Raw genomic sequence first — 23,901 nt, 5'->3', positions numbered from 1 at the left:
TAGAGTTATTAAGAAGTTATGATAGGCTATACAAATAGTGTCCCGACGCTAACAAATAATCCACACTCCAACCACAAAGTCACTCATGTTACTTCCTCTTGTTACAAATATGAATATTCCTTTATAGACTGAACTTATTGGACTCAACACACATGAATTACATTTTATTTTTCAAATTATTCCTCTCAACAAAAACTATTATTGCTTTAAAAGTAAAATATATTAAATTCTATAATGTTAAATTATATTGACAATGACAACATTACACACTTAGTATGAGAATAGTTTACAAAATAAATGGGAAATGACATATCAACAGTACATTTCAAATACAATACAGTACATGCAGCAATTTCTTTGTGGGTGTGTGGTTTTCACTAAATATAACATGCAATTTCAACAAGATAATGCAAAACAGAGAGTTAGATATTGTACAACAAAGATCCATGACCATACAGTAAAAAAGTAGCCTACAATGGCCATAGCATTTTTTCTTTGCCACCCCTAATGCCCTAAGTATTTAACTGGGTGAAAATGAATCCATTATTTGTAAAGTCTTCTCTATTTAAAAATTTAAAATATGAAAAGTTACAAATATTGGTGGAATATTTGTCCAGCATTTGTAACAGACCAGGATGCTGATAACAATGTAACACTGACACTCTTTACAACACAAGTCTCCAAGATAATGTTTCTTTCTCTGCATCCACTACCTTCCATGAAAGTGCTGTCCCACACCATCCATGCATACATGCATACAGTTTTATATTTATAGATAAATCAGTTTATTGCAGAAAAAAGGACAGGAACATGCTTTCTGTGTGTTTGCACTGTTTAAATCACGTAGGTCACAAGTAAATCATGCACAAAAATGCCCATTATACATCAGAATTATATGTTAATCCTGAAGTGATAACTCGGATGGACTAACGACCTTCAAACCATTAAAACGTCCAGGTAAAGATGGCACTATTCTAGTTGGATGTGATCAGTTTTCATACCCAGCCCAATGTGGCGATGTCAACTTACCCTTTTGGTAATTTGGGAGCTCCAGGTACAGACACAGCACTGTGGTTTGGGGTGGGAAACATTAGTTCTCCACTTCATTCCTCCATGTTTGCGCACATGATTGCATTGTGTATTGTCTGAACTATGGGAAAACCCCACTTCTTGTTCTCGGGCCTCCCTCCTCCTGCTCCTCCTCTTCTAAGTAAGTGCTGTAGTTTCCTGTTCCTTCTCCAGCACGCCTCGTGAAGCCTACAGAGCCTAAAGAACTTGCCCTCAGCACTTCTTTCTCCTCTTTTTCATCCTCATCATCCCTTTCTATCTCCTCTTCATCCTCCAGGCTCGAGCTGTGTGAATCACTCTGAGGCTTGGCACTGTGTAAATCCATTCCTGCTCTTTCTGAGTCAGTCAGTGGCATTGCTTGTTCCTTGGCTTTGCGACTTCTCTTCCATTTCATACGTCTGTTCTGGAACCAGATCTTAACCTATAGTGAAAAAAAAACACCAGGAATGATGTTAAAGAGTGTAAACTTATTTCCTTATGTAATCAGGGGGCAAAACGTGCTATTCTTCTATAGTATTTGTTTCTAGGGAGGAGAATAATGTAAAAAATGACATTACCATTACTCTTATAATGAGTCTTATATAAGGATGGTGGTATAAGCTTGACACATTGACAGAGACTATGAATGATGAGGATAGAGGGCCACTCACACACTCACACAAATAATGTTACAATAATTCATTACATTACATCCTTCAGATTCTGACTCTCTCACCTGCGTCTCAGTTAGCATGAGGGAGGTGGACACCTCGAAGCGTTTAGGCCTGGACAGGTACTTGTTGAGCTTGAACTGGTTTTCTAATTCCAGCAGCTGCTGGCTGGTGAAAGCTGTCCTGGGCCTCCGACACTTCCCAAACAAACCAGCCTGGGCCGGGGCTGAGAGGGGCCAACAGGGAGAGGCACACAGGAGTTATTCTGTGCATTTGTTATTATTTACATTTTCATCTTCTTCTGTAAGAGCACAATACCTCTAATACTATGGATAGTGGGTTATAATCACCTTAGGCAAACAGTAGCCTACAAGTGATGGAGAGACAAAAAGAACGAAAATATTCATTTGACAAATATTTTTCTAGCAAATCCTCAAAAAGACTTCTTGTTTGGTTTCCCTAATTCACTGCTTGGATCCTAGGTCTGTCTGTCTTCCTGCTTGTAGGCCTACATCTTGTTTTCTCTCTGCCCGTTAACATTTACTGCCATGATGTGAGGTCGTGGAGAAAGGATATTGCTATGGAGGGGTAATAAACCATCAAGGGGGGCAATTTCCTTAATAAAAACAAAAATCAAATGTTATCAATTGATTAAGTAGGTCTATTTCAAGTGTTACCTTTACCGTAAATGCTGTGCGTTATTTTCTATGATATCTTGTACTTAAGAGACAGCATATCAATGTCACGGTCCTTTCAAACCCAATACCAACACACAGGTTTACCAACGTTTAGAATAATTATGCATATGGTGAAATAAAAACAAGAAACAAAAGGTGACGTCTTCAACAACAAATCTAAATAAAAAGAGAAATATTTATCCTATTTACAATTATATAAATATAGTACTCTTTAATATGGTATTAGCCTTAGTAATTTTACTATTAGGCAACTATTATTATTATTATTATCAATATCATCAATATTCTTTTAAAGATTAGCCAACTATGACCTATGGATCATCCATGTCATTTTTCTCACAAATGCAGAAGTGGATAATGATGCAATTTGGTTAAGTTAGGCTACAGGAAGTAAGAATGATAAAGTTTATAACTGCTGGAGACAGGGAGACCCGTTTACCTCCATATTCCCCGAGTCTGGGTATCATCATCCCGGCTCTGATCCACGGCTCCAGAGTAAGCGTCGCGGCCATGGTGGCCCCCTTCAGCTGCTCAGGGTAGGGTTGGACCAGATGTGTGAAACCGGGGTACATGAAGGCGGGGTGCTGGCCTCCGAGGGCCGCCAGAGGATACATGGAGCCCGGGTGCATTCCGAGGAGACCCCCTTGGTGCAGAGCAGTGAATCCTGACTGGGACAAGCTGAAGAGCTGGGCTTTGGATAGTACTCCTGGCGGGGCAGGGGAGCAGTCTGTTGGGTTTGGATGAGGGGAGGGCGTCTCTGAGCCGCGGTTTGACACCGGACTGCCGCCGCGGCTTCTGCTGTAATACAACCCCGGGGACGCACCATCACTGTCCGTCCTCTGCTCCACGTCGTGCGCCAGTAGCGCATCAATGCAAAAGTTTTTAGATTTTTCCATGGTGCTACTCATTCCCACGGTGAACTTTGAAGTAAAGTGTCTCTAATTTATGAACACACTGTAATATCTAAAAGTTAAGAGAAACTTCTAAAGAAACTGCTGAAGTAACGTCTCCTGTCTGACCCACTCCACGTATGCCCTGTGCGTTAACCCACTTTACTCACTCTTGCACCCCAAGGAGAAATTACTCGCACCCGATAGCGCTATAAAGTCTGCTGTGCTGTGATTGGCCAGAGCCATGGAGCAGGGGCAGGGTGAACTATTTCTTCCAAAGGGTTAATAATAGGTATTTGTGCACTCATGCATCAGCACTATATGTTGAATTCTAAACTAGTCAATAAAACTAAGTCAAAAGTATTTATGTTTCATAACCAGTCACAATTAAACTTCTATATAAGAATAAGAGGGTATGACTTTATTTCTTTCAGTTTGTCTGTTACCTGTCTGGAAGTGTGAGCTACAAGTCCATCCCTGTCTTAGGTGTGGAAAAGGTGCAACTTCCTTGCACACACACACACACACACACACACACACACACACACACACCCCACACACACACAAATGTGAGACGTAATTGAAAACTGCATTGTGTTAATTACTTGAATCTCACTATATAGGGATGACAAGATTCATCATTTTCCAACTGTAAGACTTCATTAAATTTTATTGCCTGCTAACATTGACGGAAATCCAACAGCTCTTATCGGTGGTTGCTGCCATGATTATCGGTCATCACCACACCATGGAGCAGATAAAGGGGCAGTAAACTGACAGAGAGCAAACTCATTTTCTCTCCCTGCTGACCAGAGCCACACACAACGTGTGCACAGGTGAGACAAAATCCTGTAGCAGTTGTCTGGTGTTTATTTAACCATGACACACCTTGTATAATGCAAGGATTCTTACAAAATGGTTGTGAGATATGTGCACATATTACCTTTTTATTATGTTGGTGGCAACAGTGCATTGCAACATTCCATGCATTACTGTCTTCCTGTCAACCTAAGATGATTCCTTACTGATCTGGAAAGTTGCCTCAATCTAAGGCTTCAGTTGGACCTATTCAGTTTCACTTACAGTGTCCAAATTGCATTTATCTGCCACGGTTTTACCAGAGTTGATTTCCTGCTGGTTAATACAGGACTGATAAGAGAATGTCAGAGGCCTGGGAAAACAAACTGCTCTCACTTCAAAGACAAACACACCAACACCTGCTGAACTACCCAACATATAAACTTAACAACCTAATATGGGTGCATGTGTGTGTGTGCGTGTGTGTGTGTGTGTGTGTGCAGGCATGTGTGTATACTGCACTGTTAAGGCAAATGATTGAGTTTTATTAATACAATCATTTTTTAGACATTAGGAGTCTTCAGAAATCAACGTTCTCCATGTTGCACAACATTTTTTTAACAACAGCCTTTGTAGAGTTAGTTCATAAAGTATGTAATTTAACACATCCAGACACAGACGCACGAAGAGGCAATGATGTTTCATGTTTGAAGTCATCTCACAGGAGACACAGGTTAATAATTCACAAAATCTGTCATCAGTCCTTACTAAGAATCACACAGACACAACAGGTGTATTCACAAATAGTCTACCACAGGTAGACCCCAGTAGGGTCAACAGCACAGATATAGAAAGGGGTCGGACTGGATACTTTGCAAATACATGTTTCTCATTTGTTAATCTGGTAATGTTATCATGAAGCTTTTGACAAAACCAATTGTTTGGGTCTGTGAATGTGAAGTATAATACAATAAATGCAATCAATCTATTGCATACATAAAAAGCAACAAGAAAGTCTGCCTAGTTCTGTCATTTAGTGGTGAAAGTCATGTATGATCTACAAAGTTCATGAAGCAATATACTACTTACCTAAACAGTTTTAAAAAAATCTCTTTTCTTTAACTTGGTTAACAACAGGAAGTAACTCGATTGCAACTAAAAGGTTACCAATTCTTACATGGCAGTATTTATGATTTTATTAGGTCATTTCTCCCCCACTGCCCTTGGTAGTCAGACAGGTATCAGGGCAGGACTGAGTTTAAAAAGCCTGCTGTAAAATAATTAATACTCTGGGATCTGTTCTGCATTAGATAAGGGTGGATATATTTCACCATTTAATAAAGTTTGTACAGCATATGTTGATATCCCAGCTCAAACATAACACATACTGTGATATGGTTCTGCAGATATAAAGGATGCATCATTTGAAATTTCACACCACTCAGAGGTAATATATTTGGTAGTATATTTGAATTAGGATTTATGGTAATTCGATTGCCATTTAATAACCCATAACAAAAGAGTCTTTGTGTTCACCTTTCCCATGCACACATCTACTCACAGATAGATAGCAGTCATACTATGATACCTTGTACAGTAATGTACTCTGATCTGACGATGGAGATATCAGCTGTTTGAGGTTGAACTCTATATCCATGAAGTGCCACTTCCGGGATTGCTCCGGTACCGCAGGAAATGCATCTTTTTGCCAACGTCCTTTTTGATTTCTTCTTTTTTTTGTGTTGGAATTTTAAAACTCCGGTGGATTTCCGAGGACTAGGGTTAACTGCTCCTCAGATCTCTGCAGGGTAAATCCAGACAGCTAGCTAGACTATCTGTCCAATCTGAGTTTTCTCTCGCATGACTAAAACAACTTTGAACACACTGCACATGTTCCACCAAAACTAAGGTTAAACTATCTATATCTTTTCTGTTCAAAATGGAAACATTGTTCATCAATAGAATTCCTTCATCCACAGCAGCATGTATCATGCCAGAGGTCAGAAGTCAGGCCCTTTTTAGCTAATTTGTTTAACCCTTGTGTTGACTTCCCATCAAAATTGAAAATTAACACTTTTGCTGACACTTTTTATTAATGTTTTTAACTTTTCTTATGTTTTTGTCCCTTTTTTCAACACTTTTGATGCTTTTTTTCAATGTTTGTCACTTATAAAAAAAAAAATTAACACTATGTAACACTGACTTATTAACTTTTATAACTTTTCTTTACAGTTATTTTTGGAATTTATGGTCAATAAACCTCATTTATAGGAAATTATACCTATAATGTTTGAGTTAGAGAAGCAGAAATTAGGAATTATTTAGACAAAAATTAAAGGAAAGTATGTCAACTTGTACTCAATACTATAAAATTAAATAAGACTTGTTAATGAGTTAATGAAAGTAGAGATTTGGGCAATTTGACCTGAGGACAACATGAGAGTTAAGTAGGTCTAATCAACTTTTTATTGTGGTCATTAAAAGTCCAAATGATTTTGCTTGGTGTCTGCCCATACTGTTAGTGTTCATAATGAAATCAGTAGCCATGATAAATGATTTATCTATTTATGTTAAATTGTATTACAATCTTGGGCACCCTGGTTGCTTACCTGGTTGAGCGTGCGCACCATTTACAAAGGATCAGTCCTTACCGTTGCACTGCAGTACCAATTCTGACCCGTAGCCCTTAGCTGCATGTCATTCCCCCTCTCTCTCCTCTGTCCTGTTTTCAGCTGTACTGTAACTTAAAGGCCTAAAATGCCCAAAAGATCATCTTAAAAGAATGGAAAAAATTACAATCTAAAACATTTGAATATGTGACTACATGACAAGTCAAACGCTGAGACGTCACTTGCTGTTAATCTGATTGTTACGTTAGCTTTAGCAGGAGTTTAGCTGTTTTTTCATTCTCCAGCTGTTTTTTTAATAAAACATGAAAGAATAAATAGTGACCACTAAAAAGTTGAATTACAACTAAATCTGGATTTACAGTGTATTTAATCCCAGGATACACTACAGCTCTTCTTCCGATGTAGTCTTTTTTTGTTGTGAAAATGCACTCTGAGGAGGCACAACTCTAAACAGTCAGTGAGAACACACACACACACACACACACACACACACACACACACACACACACACACACACACACAACACACACACACAGACCATAGAAGCAAAATAGACAAGAGCAATACTGGGAGACAGAAGAACCACTGAGGCCAAATCTCCTCTCTAGCATCAGCTGTAAAAGAACCATTCATGTTGCTTCTATTCATACACAAATGTGAGCGAGGTTAACCTAGTGGGCGATTCTGTCAGGCCTCTATAGTTAAGATGCAAAAAGGTTACCACATTCTTGCATGTCTGGCGCACAGGAATATGGGAGAGGCTAAATCAAAACTAATTGGATTTTACTAATTTGATTAGAGTGTTATCATGAATTTGATGGATTTTTAGTTTTTTTGTGTGCAATACAGCATAACATCAATATAATAATAAGGTTTGGCTCCAAATGCAATCTTTATGTTTGCACAATCTTTGTGTAGCTCGTGTCATTTCATGCCAAAAATGAACACTAATGATCACTGAGCAATATCAAAGTGGGAATTTCAGATGGATATTTTCACGTCCAGTTAGACAATATGGAATTGATATTATGTTGATGTAATGCCAGGTTGAGTTGATACCACTCTTCAGCCATGACGGCTTTTCACTGCTCATACTAACTAATCAGCTCTTATTCCTGGGAACTGTTCTGCTGCCCAACACATTCATAGAATGAACTCCTGTGTCAGAGATTTTTCCCAAAAAAACCTGCTTTTTATACAAAAATGTTGCAAATTAGGTACCCAACCATGGCAATGACTTTAGTGACCCTCCTTGATGTAAGTGACACAGATTAATAGTGTTAATAGTTAGTAAAGTACAATATGACTATGTATCCCAGGAGACATTAAGGCTGGAAAAAAATCCCCAACAGCTAGAGAATAATAAAACCTGTTGTTCTCTTGCTGCTTATGTCCTTTTGTGGATTCTAGTCTAATATCTGCTCTTGGTTGCTATTGTTGTATCTATTGTCATGCCCAGTTTTGCTCTGATTGGCCTAATGGACCGCAGGGGAATAAAACATTTCCTGGTTAAGCAGGGGTGGGTGTTCAGGGTTGCAAGGTTCAACGTTGTGAAAAAAAAAAAAATGAGTTGATTAATGACAGCCGTCCCAACTGAGACCAGACCATAATGAGGAGGACAAGAGGGAGGAGCGGAGGAGGAGCAGAGGAGGAACCGGGGGGGTGCAGACAGGACAAGAGCTGAGATTGGATGATTATTACTTAGCATGGTAAACGGTGAGATGACAGCACAATGAGATGAGGCTTCAGGGTAGAAGTGGAGGGGGAGAGGAAAGGAGGCACACAGCTAATTAGTCCTAAACAGTGATCTGTGAATGAGAGGAGGAGACAGACACACGTAGAGCTGGTTAACACACAAAGACAGCAGCAGTGATGGGGCGGCAGAGCGGTAGCTGCAGAGAGTAGTTAAACATCTGTTGCTCTGTGGGACACCCAGACTGCTCTGCAGGGTCATGTTCCCAAAAATACTCTTTACCCAAATATGTACGTCCTTTAACACAAATACACAATGGCTGTAAGCGAGTTTAAACCCTCCTACTAAATGGGTCTTCTCTATAAGAAGATTTTGTGTGAGTGGAAGCCATTTTCCTCTGCATGTACAACATATTGAAAGTACAAAAAGTTCCAACAGGCACCTGATTCTCTAAGTATTTTTGTGGCGTCGTCATTAAACAAGTCTTTTCTTTCTTCAGGTTAGGCTTTAACAAGTTGAAACAATCTCACAGCCCTCTTGTAAAGTTCCAAATCTAGACGAGGGAAAGAACTAGAGTCAATCTCAAATCTCCACTCCAAACGTAACAAATGATAAAGCTAACAGTTTACTAAATACGTTCAGGTAAATGTCTACATTTACAAAAAGGGTAATCGTTGAACATAGCGATAAAATCAAGCAAGATTCCTGCAAGACTGAATCTGGGTAGCACTAGACTCAGCTGTTGATAGGCATAGTGTGGATGTTGGGGCAAGTCAAGTAGGTGAGATTAGTCAAATTAAAGAAAGTACTCCCAATACTTTCAAACGTTTAATACAGACGGACAGGCATGACATCTTTACAAGTTACATAGCTACTTTTTCATGTCTCTTGCTAGCGACAACTTCTTCGGCCTTTTTCTACAACTAGAGACAACATCCTGTCAGCACAACATACTCAGATTCAGAACTCAATGTAATAGCGCCTCCTTCTGGAACATCCCTTATTAGCAGCTAACTTCAGAAACAGGATGAGGAAATGAACTATTATTCTTCATAGGTAGGTAAATGACATAGCTTACGGATAAGCATTGTTGTTACTCAATATTACAGTTAGGATACCACACTATGCATTAGTCGTATGAAAGAAGGCTTTTTAACTTTTTCTCAAACAAGAGTGCCTTGATTTTCACACTGTCCTGATGCTAGTGAATCCCCCCTAAGTCAAAGAGCACCTTGTTAGATTAGTTTCAACCACCATTAGAAGGATCCACTCTTTTACTCTGTCTCTGTCTTCCCACAACATTTAATGTAATCTTGGTGCTAAAGAGAAATGTGAGGAGATCACCTATACCAAACTTCATGGCCATCAAACAGTTGTCAACTCTGAAACAACCGGGTGGGGAGGAATTTTCATGGTAATCCATAAAACAGTTCCTGAGATATTTCAGTGTGGACCAAAGTGGAGGATTGACCGACAAACGTTGCAGTCCCTCAGGGGCGTCGGACTGGGGGGAAAAAGGGGACTAAGTAACCCAGGGCCCTCATGTGAGGAAGACCCAAAAAGATGCTAGAATGAATTGCTGTGGAATTTGGGGCGGGGGTCCTAGAAAATGCCTTTCCACAGGGCCCAGAGTTTTGAAGAAAGAAGGGAATCATACAGCAAAGACACATACAGGACAGGAAGAACACCATTTTCCTTTTTTACATTTTTATTCTTGAGTGTTCAGACATGACTATAAACCTCTGACAAAGGACTCAGTGAATGACTAACTCCCTTCCCCATCAGTTGCTTCCTTTCTATGCATCTTTTCTATGAGTTTTAATCCTGCTTGTTTAATCTAGTCCTCATCATTCTCTCCATAAACCTTCATCCTGTCAGAGTGGAGACAGTTCAATTAGCCTTGTGGTCCACGGACACTCCCACCAATCCATGTTTGTGGGGTTTAATCAGATCGGTTTGTGTGCATGCGTTAGCATTTTTGCATGTGCGAACGGGTTAAGGTCAGGTGATAAAGGGGAAACACATCATTCTTTACCGCCACCTCTCTTGACACTGCCATATCACCTCTCCTCTTCTGGTTTTTATGTCTCCTCTCGTTGCTCCAGCAACTAAAGAATTAAAATAAAAAAAAAAAACTGTATTGTCGATTACATGAAAAGGCTGCAGGGAGAATGCCGTAACTCTGGGAATGAGAGTTACAGGTTTCTAGAAGTCATTGCTTTGTAGTTGGTGTAGTCATGTTGTTATATCCTGTATGTAAGAGAGTACTGAAATGACCTGCATGTTGATTTATGGCTTTGAAGCAATTTGGATAAAAGGCAATAAGCAACATTGGTGACATGTGTCCTTTACAATGACATTTTTTTTTTTTTGGATCATATTTTAAAGATATTTAGTATAGCTACATAGTGTTTTTGTCTTGTTCAGCCATGGTGTGAACTGAAAAATTGTTCATGCAGCTTCTGTTAATTTGAAGGGATATTTAAATATAAGGGAAATTCTTTCTCATGAAATGCTGACAAAAAGGTTAAATGCCTGGGAGAGTATTATGATGAATGCCCCATGAGCTACAAAACAGTTTTTCAACTTAAAGGCCTAAAATAACGTCATTTTAATTTCTATAATATTTTTATTTTTCAGAATGAAACCAAATTGAGTTTATTACCATTATTCTTTAACACAATGAGATCAGTTTATACTGGATTAAAAAGCATAGTGTAGGTTAAAATACAGAAAATGACTGTGTGGGTCGATTATGCAAGCAGCTCATTACGACCCACAATCACTTTTATCACAGGTGGCGACCTCTCATGGTGACAGCAAACGAGAAAGTGAGGTGACAAAGTATAAGAATTCCGCCAAATTCCACAGAAGAAGGCAGGATTTAAAATCAACTTGGTTTTACGGACCTTAGTGCGTGACGCAATGACATCCATGACTTCATGTTAAGTCTTTAATTTAGTAGTTTTACCTGACTCATTTGAAGCCAATCCCTGATGCCCAAGAGTACTGAGGGAGGTGTGGGGGGGGGGGATTCTGCACCACATGGTTAATAAGCAGAGACAAAAGAGGAGTTTGGGGAACACAGCAGATTAAAAGCCTCCTACAGTTATCGTCAGGTCCCCGGTAAGTGTGCCCAGCTTTGAAGCCAATTTGACACATGACACAGTGGCCAAATGGGGGAATTACACATACTGTGTCCGTTACGTGATTTCATGGGGCCCAAAAAGTCTACATGCTTTTTTGCATTTTTTGAGCAGCACAACACACGTGAAATGACTTTGTTTCACTATCAGAAATGTATCCATTCGGATAACATTTTAAAAAAAGCTGCATGATTAAATCACTTAATCCCCATTCAACAGTGCGGAAGCAGTGGCAATTGTCAGGGTTTTTTTACAAGCAGGCACTTGAACTCTTTTGGCTTCATGCACCACTGAGCAACTATCAAATGAATGGGACCCATCTCCAACACTGCATCCATTGCTCCTTATACATGCTATGCACAACTCTGTTTCACAATGTTTAAAATAGCGCCCGTTACATTGAATCTACAGTAAATTCAACGGTCGCATGTGTCATTTTGGAAGTCTTAGGAAATTAAACTATACTGTTGTTTGGGTATGAGGATGTCTTGAACACACAGAAAGAGTATTAAAATGTGCTGTGTGGCAAATGTGTTCATGTGCTTGAGTGTGTTTGATTGATTGATCGAGTTTATACAGGAGGAGTTTGTGTTTGAGAGGCTATCCGGGGGTTAACAGGGGGATTAGCTTTGCTTTAATTGGTTGTTCTGACAGGCGGGACTGACGGGCTTAGAGGCGGGGCTGTCACTACTTGATCTATGTTGTCCCACACTGACGATGAGATTTCATTACCCTAATTGATCCCCCTCGCCCTGACTTTACGACTTCTCTCCTTCTTGTTTTGCTCTACCTTCTGCCAGCCAGTGTCTCCTCTGGTTCCAACGTGCCTGGGATTCTTTTCTATGCCCCCACCCAAGATGTTGCTTGTCTAATAACAGTCTGAACAATTTAATTAGTTACAGTGATATGCCATAAAAAAAAAACTGATTAGCGTCATTACAGGCCATATAAACTGCTTGATGAGAAATTATCATTCTCACTGAAAAGTCTCTTTTAGTGACGTCTTTGTGCACGACATTCCACTTCCAGGATTGCTCTTGTTCTGCTGGAAAATCCGCCCGATGTCACTCTTTTCGGGTGACCGTGTTTTGGATGTCCGTTTCCTTCCCTGCTTTCTTTGCTTTGTAATTTAAAACTCAGGTGTATTTCTGAGGACTAAGGTTAACTGCTCCTCAGATCTCTGCAGGGTAAATCCAGACAGCTAGCTAGACTATATGTCCAATCTCAGTTTTCTGTTGCACGACTAAAACAACCTTTGAACGTACGCGTGTTCTAGAAAAACAAGTTCCTTCCCGAGGCTGTTTTTCAGCCGCGGTGGCTCCGCTCGCCGCTTAGCACCACTCAACACAATTGTGACTGATTTAAAGAAATGCCAATAAACCAGAGCACGTTTTTCTCCCATCACGGAATGCTAAGTGGTCTAGACAGACCCTCCTCCCCTGTGCTGTGGAGGAAGGTCTGGCAAAGCCAGACCAGCCTAAACATAAACAGTTATTCAACTCTCTCTAAAGAGCATTGATTTTTAGTTCAGTTTTGTTTATTATAGCCTATCTGGTCCAGGGAATGATTGCCCTTTGTGGTGTTGTGTTAAGTTACGGATTGAGTAAACTGTGAGGATAACACTAGCTTTCATTTAGGCAACGTCATATCTGCATGAGATGCCTGCAATCTATTACATTCATTGGTGTGGTGGTGAGCTGATACACACATGCGTGTTCAGATGCCTGTGTGTTCCTACCTAATGTATATAAAGAGCACCTAATGATGTGTGTGCAGCTATTTGCTTGTCCATATCAGTTCCGCAGCTGCTTGTGTTCACACGTACATGCACATAGGCTACTAACTTGAACACACAGACAGACCTAATGACTTTTGAAGGTGCAAAGATAATGACGTAAAAAGATAGTGATCATTTATTTTACTCCTTCAAACATAGTGTTGCAAGTGTCCCTTCAGCAGAAAAGGAATTGTTTACCTACCCTTGTTTCTTCTCCTTTTTTTAAGTAGAAACGCTTAGTTCACATCTTTTAAACCTTTTTGTTTTGGCAACAAAAACTCACACAAACTAAACTTGGTATTTTTTTTACAATGCATCTGTAAAAGTTCATTGTGTCCAGTCAAGAAACATTTTACATTTTTAATAACTCCTCAACTTTATTAGTTTAGAAGTGAGCTGCTCTAAAGGTGTGCAAGGTTCTTGAGATGTCAAATTTTTGCAACTATATAACAGCTAAAGTAAGCTTTTATTTTAATTTTGACCTGCGACAATGTAATGTGTTTGTAATATAATTTACGTCGACACATAGAACAATCCACTCTGTAATATATGTGTTTTTTTAGATAGTAATAAACTTTAGCCACATTAAACTGACCGTTATAACTTCACATTTTGTACATGCAAAATGGAGATTACTGAAGGGATCACTCCTTGGTAATCCATGTCCATCTATCCACAGATGGTGCAGCAGAAGCCCCCTTGTTTCCTCTCAGTCCTCCCTCTATTCTTGCCTATTGACGTGATAATGGCTACAAATTGATGAAGCCATTGAGTGTGCTGGTGACACGAGGGTGAGTGGGGACACAAACCCTCCACCACCCAGTAACACCCGTTAATCAGACCTCTTCCAGCCCCTGTCCCTCCCTCTAGACTGCCTGACACACTGCCAGGGGGCAGTAAGGAAATACTGTGTGTGTCTGTCCCTGTCTCTGTGTGACCCTGCTTGTCTGCCTTTATTTCTGCCTCATATCTGTTCTCTCTGACTGTGTCTTTATGTCAACAGCAGTCTCCACAGTGCAGATTAATGAAAAAGAGAGTGTAATTGAAAAAGGATGCCCTCTGGGAAAAATTCAGAGATTGTATTGTTGTGCTTAGAAATGTAAGATAAAAAAACAAAAATGATATGCTAATCAACCATTTGGAGAATTGAACAGCAAGATGTGCTGTTCATCTTTTTTTTTTAAAGAATGTTTTGGGCATTTCAGGCCTTTATTTCTATAGGACAGCTTAGACTTGAAAGGGGGAATGACATGCAGGAAAGGGAAGGAGGTGGGAGTCAATCTCATGGTCGCTGCGTCGAGGAGTGAACCTCTGAACGTGGGCGCCAACTCTACCAGGTGAGCTAACCACGTGCCCTGTTCTGTACATCTTCTCTTGGTTTTGAAAACTACATGGTTTAAGGCAAAACTAAAGAAGATGAGAACACTAATAAAGGACTGTCCAAAACTAGACATTCACCTAATTAATCCCAAATGAAGACACAAAATGAATTTCCTCCTAAAGACAGATAGACTGTTTCCGGTGTTGATGGGTGGTTTTGTTTAAATCACAGCATAGATTTATGTCCAAGTAAATCAGCACCCTGGTGGCCAATGTGTCGACATCTACATCCTAAACTCCCTCACTCAATAATGAAAACAGCCTTGATGCTTTGACAGCTCAATGCAGTCAATACGGTCAACTAACCTCCAGCACACGTAGGACATGATTGTAATGTATCTTCCTTGCAAAAGCTCAAATGTTCACAGTGTGAGACAGTGTAAGACAGTCAGAAAGTAATTGATCCTTTCTCAATTCCTGAAAACAAATAGCTCTTAATATTTTGGAGTCATTGCCAACCAAAGTGCTCAAAAAAACAGGAACACTGATTACAAACAACATCAGAGTCGATAGTTTAAGAGCTCAGTCAGAGAAATGCTTCTGATGTCCCTGGTGAATTATTCTTTAAGAGGCAGACAATATGCTTATTAAATCAAAACAGTAAAGTCACAATAAGGCAGTATCTTATGAGCCAATATTTCATGGAGAAAGGAGGTTACCCGTGAAGATTTCATCTCTAATAATATGCAACATTAAATTGATGGCAGAAAGGAAGAAAGGTTGGGAGAAGGAGAAAGGTGGGAGGGATGGAGGGCTGGTTGTTGAATTTAGAGATTCATTATGTTCTCTCTGAACTTTGATCGTATTGACACTGGACGGCAGTAAATTCAGGACTTGGAAAAACCTTTGGTAATCAGCCAAGGGCATAAAAATGACAGCTCCCTTGGTTTAATGTTTTTTGGTTTATTTGGGTCTCCTTGACAACCCTACAGTGCAAACTGCGGTCACTATTAACATAGTTGTGCGTTCACACTGTTGCATTGTGGGAGAGACAACAACATACAAACTTAAAAGCCTCCTCTGGTAATGTAAAACGTAAATGCATTAAAGCCTGATGAGAAACTAAATGATCGCTTATTCACGTGGACTTTTAGAGGACATCTCACTTCAACATCAAATACCCAAAACGGACAATAGCAAGATCTTAACTGCTTAACTTCACAGCTTTTCTTACCAGCTGTCAAAAGACCCCTGAGCCAGGTAAAATTATTTCCTTTCAAATCACCTCGCAAAATCAGTGCTTCCAAAGGGAAGCTATTGTTGGCTCCATAAGCTGAATTAGACTGGCCCCTAGTGTCTGTGCAACAGTACATAACTATGCAATTTCATCAAAGTCTAGTGGCAGGGCCAGCCATGTCAGGCCCATCAGAAAGCTCTTTTACTAAAAGTTTGCCTTTCATTTTTAATCGTGCTCTATGCGAAACCAAACAGATGCTTATTGATTTGAGTTCCGGTTGGACCACCCAAACCACATTTATGACTTAACTCACAGTATGGTGACCGCTTATTGGGGCACTGTTGACGGTGTTCCTGGTGGAGCTTTGTTAACTCCCGTGTGCTTGAACTGATGCGACTTTATACCACTGTTAAGATGGCATTAGAATGATATAATAGCAATCAGCCTGATCAGCCATACCTGGAAGAGAACTATGCTGCAAAGTTGCAGGAAAACAGAAACTACACTTACAAGTAAGCTCTATTACAGCACATATCACTTTTCAAAGACAGCTTTTATCGCAATGCAATAACGTTTTAACAGTCATGGACGAGCAGCCGTCATTGCTGCTTTATTTTACTCATGCTGTGAAAAAAAAAAAATACATATACATTTATGTATTCGGAGGTATCAGTTTCTGAAATATATTCTGAAATAGAGCAGTTTCCAAATCCTCAGAAACTGCTCTATTTACGGGGAGAAAATCATTGCTTCTGTTAATTAACGTGTGTGTGTGCGTGTGTCTGTGTGTGTATGTGTATTTGGTATCTTGTGATTATCTTTTTCACGTGTGAAATGTAATGCACTGTAAATATGTAATTTATCTTTGGCAATAATGTAGTTTTAAGGAAGCTTATATGACAAGCAGGAACCAGCATCTTTTTGTCATATGAATGCCATACCTGCAGTACTTACATGTTTTTCTGCATTGCCTTCATGGCCTGGAGCACTACAGGATAGCTGATAGGATTTCAGACAGGATGTGAAATCCCCTAAGGAGAGTTGTACATGCCAGGCTCTCCATCTGCCTTCTTACAAGCAAACATACTGTTAGAGGGGTTCTGCATGGTAATTGAGGCATTTATTGTGAAAATGGTTTTGAATTGAATCAATGTTGCTTTATTCAGGAAATCATGTTTACGCAGTTTTTGACAATCTATCTATATACACATACATTGTATGTCTATTTGACAAAATGATAATGTAACATTCCAAAATGATACAGTATAGCAATTTATTACAGTTTACAGATGCTTCATTTAAAGTCTTGCATTAGGCGTTACATGTAAAATACAGTGAACTTTGCTAAAGGGAAGAACATGTTTGCTTTACAACACACTTATTTAAAACAATCCCCAAGGAAAAAACCGTCTTTGAAAATCTTTGAATTCAACTTTACGTAAGCCTTAATGTTTCCATTATTAGAGAGAATATATTTGTTGTCCACTGGAATTGCAAACAGGAAAACTTGCAACACATCTGTAGTTATAAAGCCATAAGAACAGTAATTTATAAGTTGCAGGCAATGCTTTTTTTTATAGTGTGTGATCATTCATCTATTAAGGTTTTATTTGCTAGTAAAAAGTCATCATCTAGGACAACTTCTGTGTTGTATAACCTCCTCCCTCTGTCTGTCTTATTGTAATGTCATTTTACATCCACGGGATGTCTCCAAAGACTACATAATCTCAAAAGCGGCATGGTTCTACCTCTCTTTCGCCCCTGCTCTGTGAGATGGTATAGGTTCACCTTTCAGTAGAATATGTTAATATGTTCTGATCTTTCACAAATAATACAACTTAACTTATTGCTCAAAACGGCAGATCCAGTAGCCATCAAATCTAAGATGAATAAAGCAAATTTGATAAATATTTGTAGTTTACTATGCAACTCCTTATTTTGCTGTGGATCATCTGGTGCAACAAGGACCTGTTGCCCCGTTGTGCTGACTTGATGCCGGTCTGCATCACGGTCCAAATACTACAGGTTACGCAGTATATGGGATTGTGCTTTGTACAATTCCAATTCCCACTGAGGGTTGAATATCTACAGGGAGGCTGGGACTCCTCCTTCCTTTCCCAGCCTGCAGAGTGGTGGGAACCGGGTACTGGGCAGCCCAAAATGGTATGCTATTTTTACCACTCTGTGCTCAATCTGAGGGCTGCTCCCTGGAGACCTGTTGCCGGCAGCTCTCCCCAAGCCGCGGAATTTAACCCTAGGACAGCTCTCCCCCATATGTGATGGAAAACATCTGGCCAGCTGCTTGAGTACAAGGACTGGCCGCTCAGCATCAATGCAAGTAAGCCCCATAAGACTTTTCAGTCCCGGCCCAACCCCTTATTGATACTGCTAATAAATAGCAATCAAGGCCCTAACAGGAATGTGAGATTCAATACTTTGACGGCTGATTTCGACTGTTGGCTACACACCGAGCGCTCCATGAAAAACTCCATTCAGTATTGATTTAGGGTCACAAGTGTCATTTGTGGGTAGGTTTGGATGATGAATAGCAATGCTGGAATAAATATAAAAATAATAAATAAGTGGCACAAAATCCCACAATAACATTTATTACAGAACCGTTTAATTTAAAAAAAAGATTACTTGTAAATGTTACACTGAGTTCTATTGAAACATTTCCATGTGTCTTTCAGCACAGGTTAACATTAGGCACACAAGAATGCAAGACATCATTTTTGCAGCTCCATTAATTGTTCAAATAAGAAACAGAGAAGAAGGAGAGGGGGAGAAAGGTGTCACCTTAGCAGAACTGCATTCAAACTGTGCAGTGCCAAGGAAGAACAATACATCAAAAATGGGCGTTCAGCTCCATCGTTCCATCGCCAGGGACAGCAATAACTTATTTCTCAAGTCCCTGTCGTGGTGTGTGTGTGTGTGTGTGTGTGTGTGTGGTGTGTGTGTGTGTTTAAAAAAATACAAAACAATTTACAAACCCAGGTACCCTGGATCGCAAAACATGACTAGATCAAGTTTGGCTGTGTTATTCCCTCACACGTCACCAGAGAAACATCTGGTTGACTTAGAAATCAACGGTACAAAACCCACTACCAGTACATCCAAATAAAGATTATAATCAACATCTGAAGATATAGCACTTCATTGCTTCTTTGACAATCAAATTTGGTTTGCGTGTAAATGCGTGTACATGTGCGTACTAAAAAGGTGGAACGAGTTTGATTTCTTCAGATACATCAAGCATCTATTGTCATGTGTGTTTAATATTTAGTCTTTCCCCAAAATACACATTAGGTCAGAGTGGGTCAAGCACCACAATTACTCAAGCTGCATTGGCGAGAACGGCTATTTCACAAGCACTGCAATTAAAATTAGGATACTAAAGAAACCCTTTGTCCATACCAGGGCTTTAAGCCTGCAGAGCCTATGTACAGCTTATATGGTACAGTGAGGGCGACTGCTATAGGTTCTCACCATGGTTTTGTTGGGAAGAATAGAAGCATTTTATTTATTGCACACAAAAGAAAAAGATCAATATCAAGGGTTTCGCTTTGCACCAGAGAGCGCTTTGAATCTGGTGAAGACATTGTGGAAGTACCTTTCCCTTCTCGTGGTTAGGTACTTTTCCTTCCACTGGGATGTCTGTTCTGCCTTTGTCAGTATCTTTAAATAGTGTCCCTCAAAAAGCGAGAGGCTCTCTTTGGGTCATATATGACGTTCTAAGAGTTAAGGATATGAATTAAGTCTACTCTTTGCAGATGAATTAAAGCTGGGAAATGATCAAGTAAAAACGAAGTTGATCACGTGTAGTGCTGACAAACCGTACAAGAAAACTGCCACCACAGGTTGATAAGATCACCTATTTAAACATTTTTTTTTTGGCAATGACGTTGTTAAGAACAGGGTCCATCACCTACGTGGATTTTCTGTTTGTATTTGTCCACTGACACGCAACAAGTCACGTGACCTGTTCATGGCACATACAGGAAGATACAAAAAAGTGTTTTTTACAATTATCTAGCAAATTACATTAGACTCAACTGCCCACTGTTCTTTGTTTCAGAATATTATATATATATATATTCATCAAATAAAACAATCAAATTATTTTTCAGCTCATCCTCTTTTGGTTACACCAAGGTGAAAACAAGTGCAGTATTTAAGTTCTTCAGAGAAACTAAATCCGACAGGCAGATCCCAATGGTTCCCAGTTCATCTCTAGTGTGAATCGGTCTGCTGAAAGCCAAAGGCGCTTAAAAACAAAATGGATGAGTCCAGGCCTGTTGAGGCTGGAGCTGGTCACAAAAGTTCTCATGACATTTTCTCTGATATCAACAATCATCATCAACATAGCCACTGGTATACGTAAGTCTCTTGTGCGCCACCAAGATCTTATTTTATTTTTTTCCTTCCTTTCTCTTCCATCTTCAACTCTTTATCCCAGTTTTACAAAACACCAGTGGAATTGTTTTTGTTTTTTTTGTTTTTTAAAAACAAAACTTCTGTGGCGTGCAACCCAAATAAGGGCTTTCTTCGCCCCCCCCCAAAAAAAATATAATAAAATAAGGTGGCACATGGTTACAACTATAGTGGTGCAATAGTAAATCTGATAGGAAGAGACTGAAGGGAAAACAACACAAGCTGAATAACTGCACTGTTTCTGGGCTCGGGGTGGGCACCGGTGATGGTTCTTGAGACCAGAGGATTGGGAGTGGGTGGTGTTTTCGGTGTTTAACCGTCCCCCGATCTGGCCCTGGGAGCTGCACTATGCTGTTGTGGGCACCGACACCTCCAGCAGGCGGTTGTTCTTGCGCTTGCACGACACGCTGTTGCCGTTCTTGGGGGCTCCCTGGATGAATTTCACGCACACTTTGTCATGCTTGAACTGCACAAGGAACCTGCCACACAGAAACATTAGCCATGTCATAAAACATCATCATCATCATCATCATCATCATACGGGCAGAAGGCCGATCACATCCTTTGACCAGAATGACGGGGTTTGACTCTGCAGGCTCTTACTCGTCTGAGATGTCGACGTTGAGCTGCTCGCTGTCTGCAGCCGTGGCCCCGGTGCGGTGCAGTTTGGTGATGATCTCGATCAGATGTTCGCTGCTGAGTAAGAAGTCTCCTTTGACGGCTGAGGCCGACCCCTGAAGCAAAATGATACAATGACATTTGCATTAGAAAACCTCAGAAAGTTCAGTCCCCTGTAATCAAATACTTTGATGATTTGATGTGTTGATTGGAACAATTCTTCTTTTTGTGTGATCATTTTTGGGTCATTTTAGGCCTTTATTTGTCAAGGACAGTTGAAGACATGAAGGGGGACGAGAGAGGGGGTACTGACATAGAGCAAAGGGCCGCAGGTCCGAGTTGAACGCTGCGTCGAGGAGTAAACCTCTATATATGAGCGCCTGCGCTACCAGGTGAGCTACCCACAATTGTTCTTTTTTTATCATAAATTCTTCTTTTACTTTCTTCTCGTACCTTTTGTTTTATGTTTTGCTTAAATGTAATGCACAACCATCTTGGTTTCTTATTTTGTGTTTGCCTGCGTGGGTATAAGTTGCATTTTGTCAGTTGGTTAAGATGAAAAACACAACTTTGTAAAACGTGTATTAGTTGCGTTTCTCACCAATATTGGACAAAAAAAAAAGAAAAGTTTTGAATCATTACTTTAAAATCAGTACTGGCTGAAGCATGAGATCTCCAAGCAGTATTAACCAAACAACACGAGTGACTGCCGTTTGTCCACTTTAGTGTTTCAGTAGGGATAGTTCGACGTTTTGGGAAATCTTCTTACTTGCATTCTTGCTGAGAGAGAGAGAGATCAATACTGAATCATACCTGAACTGAAACCACATGTCACAACAACTCTCTTTCCACAACAAGTCACCTCTTTGAGTCTGAGAGCAAAGAAGCCGTCGCTCTGTGTGCTGACCGACACGCTGGCGAGGTCTGGCAGGGGAACGCTGGCCTTCACCTGGCCGGTCTTCTGGTCGGCCAGGACCACGCTCTTCTTAGTCAGCAGGAAGATTCGAGCGGTACCCTGCGAACCGGAGCAGGAATTGTCTGTCACACTAACATTGTGCTAGGGCAAAAGCAGTTGCACAGACCTAAATGTCTTTTTAGGTGCCTATCTGAGCTTAAAACTGGGACAGGGTTAGGAGTAAAAACGTAATGCACGCGTTACCTACTGGAGCAAAAAAGAAAAGAAAAAAAGAAAGCCAGTTGTTAAGATGTCTAAAAACATCAGATTGCTGCAGAGAGTGCAGCGTGGCTGAAACACCAATCAAAACAACTTAGTAGTTTTTTGCTCCGTGGGAGCTACACAGCAAGGTCCCCATGTAATTGCAGTTTGTATTTTTGGACTTTTACAATCCATTTAGCTTTGTATCGGAGCTGGAAATGTAACTAAAAGGCAGTGTGAGTGATCTTTCTTACCTTGCCATTGGCCCTGTTGATCTTGTTGACCACATCAGCCAGCAAGACCTTCTCATCCACAGCGCTGTTGAGTTTCTGATATTTGGGGTTCTTGCTTATCTCCAGGTAGTCTCCTTTGAAGGGCTGGCTCACGCTGCGACAGACATTCACATTGTTTATGCCACATGAGAGGTCAAATGCATTCGTTTCCGTGAAATTGAGGGATTCGCTAATCATCTCAGTTATCTAGATTTTTTTAAATACTTATACAGGGGTGGTAGAATTAATCATTGCATCCATGCGATGCAGATGTTGATGACTCTGCATCAATGCAGTGACAGATAGGGGTGGGAGAAAAAAAAAAAATCAATACAGCATGTTATCGTGATATTTTCAATGGCAATACTGTATCGATACACAGGCGCCAAACATTAATCTTTTATTATATATGTGTTGGTCAGAAAATTGAAGTGATATGAACAAAAAGAGAAATGTATCTTTTTAGATAAAACAGATATTGACAAAGTTTCCTTTTGGGGAGGTCATTTGAAACTGAAAAATTAGAAGCTGTAAAAAAAAGTTATAAATTGCAATATATCGTATTGTGGCAGAAGTATCACGATGATATTGTATCGGGAGGGGTCTGGTGATAGACCATAATCGATTATTGCCTACTGACGTTACTTGTCAATTTTCCAGTGTGTTTTTTTTTTTTTTTTTTTTTTTGCCTTGTCTGTTGCCTGCTGTGTTCAGGAAGAGTCTTTTATAAGAGTGTGTAGCAATATATAATAATATTGAGGAGGTGACGCATCTGGATATTGAATCATTGGACCAGTGAAGATTCACACCCCTACTATACCGTGACACAAAGCACTCTGTCCCAGTTAATTTCAGGTACCTGCTCGGGTAGAGAGCCTTCTTATCCTTGAAGATCTCACTGGCCTCCAACTTCTCCTCATACACCGCCTTTTTCTCCTCTGTGAATTGGCTCCTGTATTTCTTGCACTGAACACACAAGCACACACATACAGCAACCGCAGTTCAATATGGGATCTTTAATTATTTATTAAAATATATTTCCATTGCCAATGGTTTCGATTTTCCGGGAGTGTGTTCGATGAATCTTGTGACGCATTGTTTATGTTCATTCTATGTGTACATTTGATCAATAACTGGGCGGATTAATGCCTCAGGTGTTTGTGCTTAGACACTTTTTGGATTGGCTGTTACAGACTGTGGCTCCGATGTGAGGATTTTATTTTACATTGTGAGTTAACGCTTGACTGAAGTCAGTGACCATAATGCCCGTCTACCAGGTGTGTTACACAATATTCAAATCACTGAATGTGGGTGAATGGGACAGACAGAGGAGAGTGGCTCTGGTTATTTGTGACCGACCCTCCAGAGATGGAAGATTCTCGGCAGCTCTCTGTGGACTCCATCCAGGAAGCGGTAAGGCCTGGCTGGCCAGCTCTTGTCTATGGGTGACATGGAGGGCATGGTGCTCTTCAGGCCCAGGAAGTATTTTTGCATCTGGAGAGACGGAAATAAAA

General features: G+C 40.1%; 2 protein-coding genes across 11 annotated transcripts in view; both read right to left on the bottom strand.

Moving 5' to 3' along the window:
- Positions 1-188: 188 nt before the first annotated feature.
- On the bottom strand, positions 189-3,461 carry LOC116698143 (motor neuron and pancreas homeobox protein 1). Its single transcript, XM_032529924.1, has 3 exons — positions 2,856-3,461; positions 1,784-1,944; positions 189-1,489 (listed from the first exon to the last, which is right to left on the bottom strand). Exons 1-3 carry the CDS (start codon positions 3,322-3,324, stop codon positions 1,151-1,153), a joined length of 969 nt encoding a protein of 322 aa, XP_032385815.1. The 5' UTR covers positions 3,325-3,461; the 3' UTR covers positions 189-1,150.
- A 15,039-nt stretch (positions 3,462-18,500) lies between these two features.
- The window catches only part of myo1b (myosin IB), a 57,751-nt gene continuing 52,350 nt past the window's right edge, over positions 18,501-23,901 (bottom strand). For all 10 annotated transcript variants that reach the window (XM_032529628.1, XM_032529632.1, XM_032529630.1 and 7 more), the window contains 6 exons: positions 23,747-23,881; positions 23,247-23,353; positions 22,370-22,502; positions 21,822-21,974; positions 20,945-21,075; positions 18,501-20,820 (listed from right to left, as the gene is read on the bottom strand). In XM_032529628.1, the coding sequence (XP_032385519.1) occupies positions 20,688-20,820; positions 20,945-21,075; positions 21,822-21,974; positions 22,370-22,502; positions 23,247-23,353; positions 23,747-23,881 (792 nt within the window). In that variant the 3' untranslated portion in view covers positions 18,501-20,687. The remainder of the gene's footprint in view (positions 20,821-20,944; positions 21,076-21,821; positions 21,975-22,369; positions 22,503-23,246; positions 23,354-23,746; positions 23,882-23,901) is intronic.

The sequence above is a fragment of the Etheostoma spectabile genome, chromosome 11 (genome assembly GCF_008692095.1).
Source record: "Etheostoma spectabile isolate EspeVRDwgs_2016 chromosome 11, UIUC_Espe_1.0, whole genome shotgun sequence".
NCBI classification, from domain to species: domain Eukaryota; kingdom Metazoa; phylum Chordata; class Actinopteri; order Perciformes; family Percidae; genus Etheostoma; species Etheostoma spectabile.
This window is presented reverse-complemented; position numbering and strand designations above follow the sequence as displayed.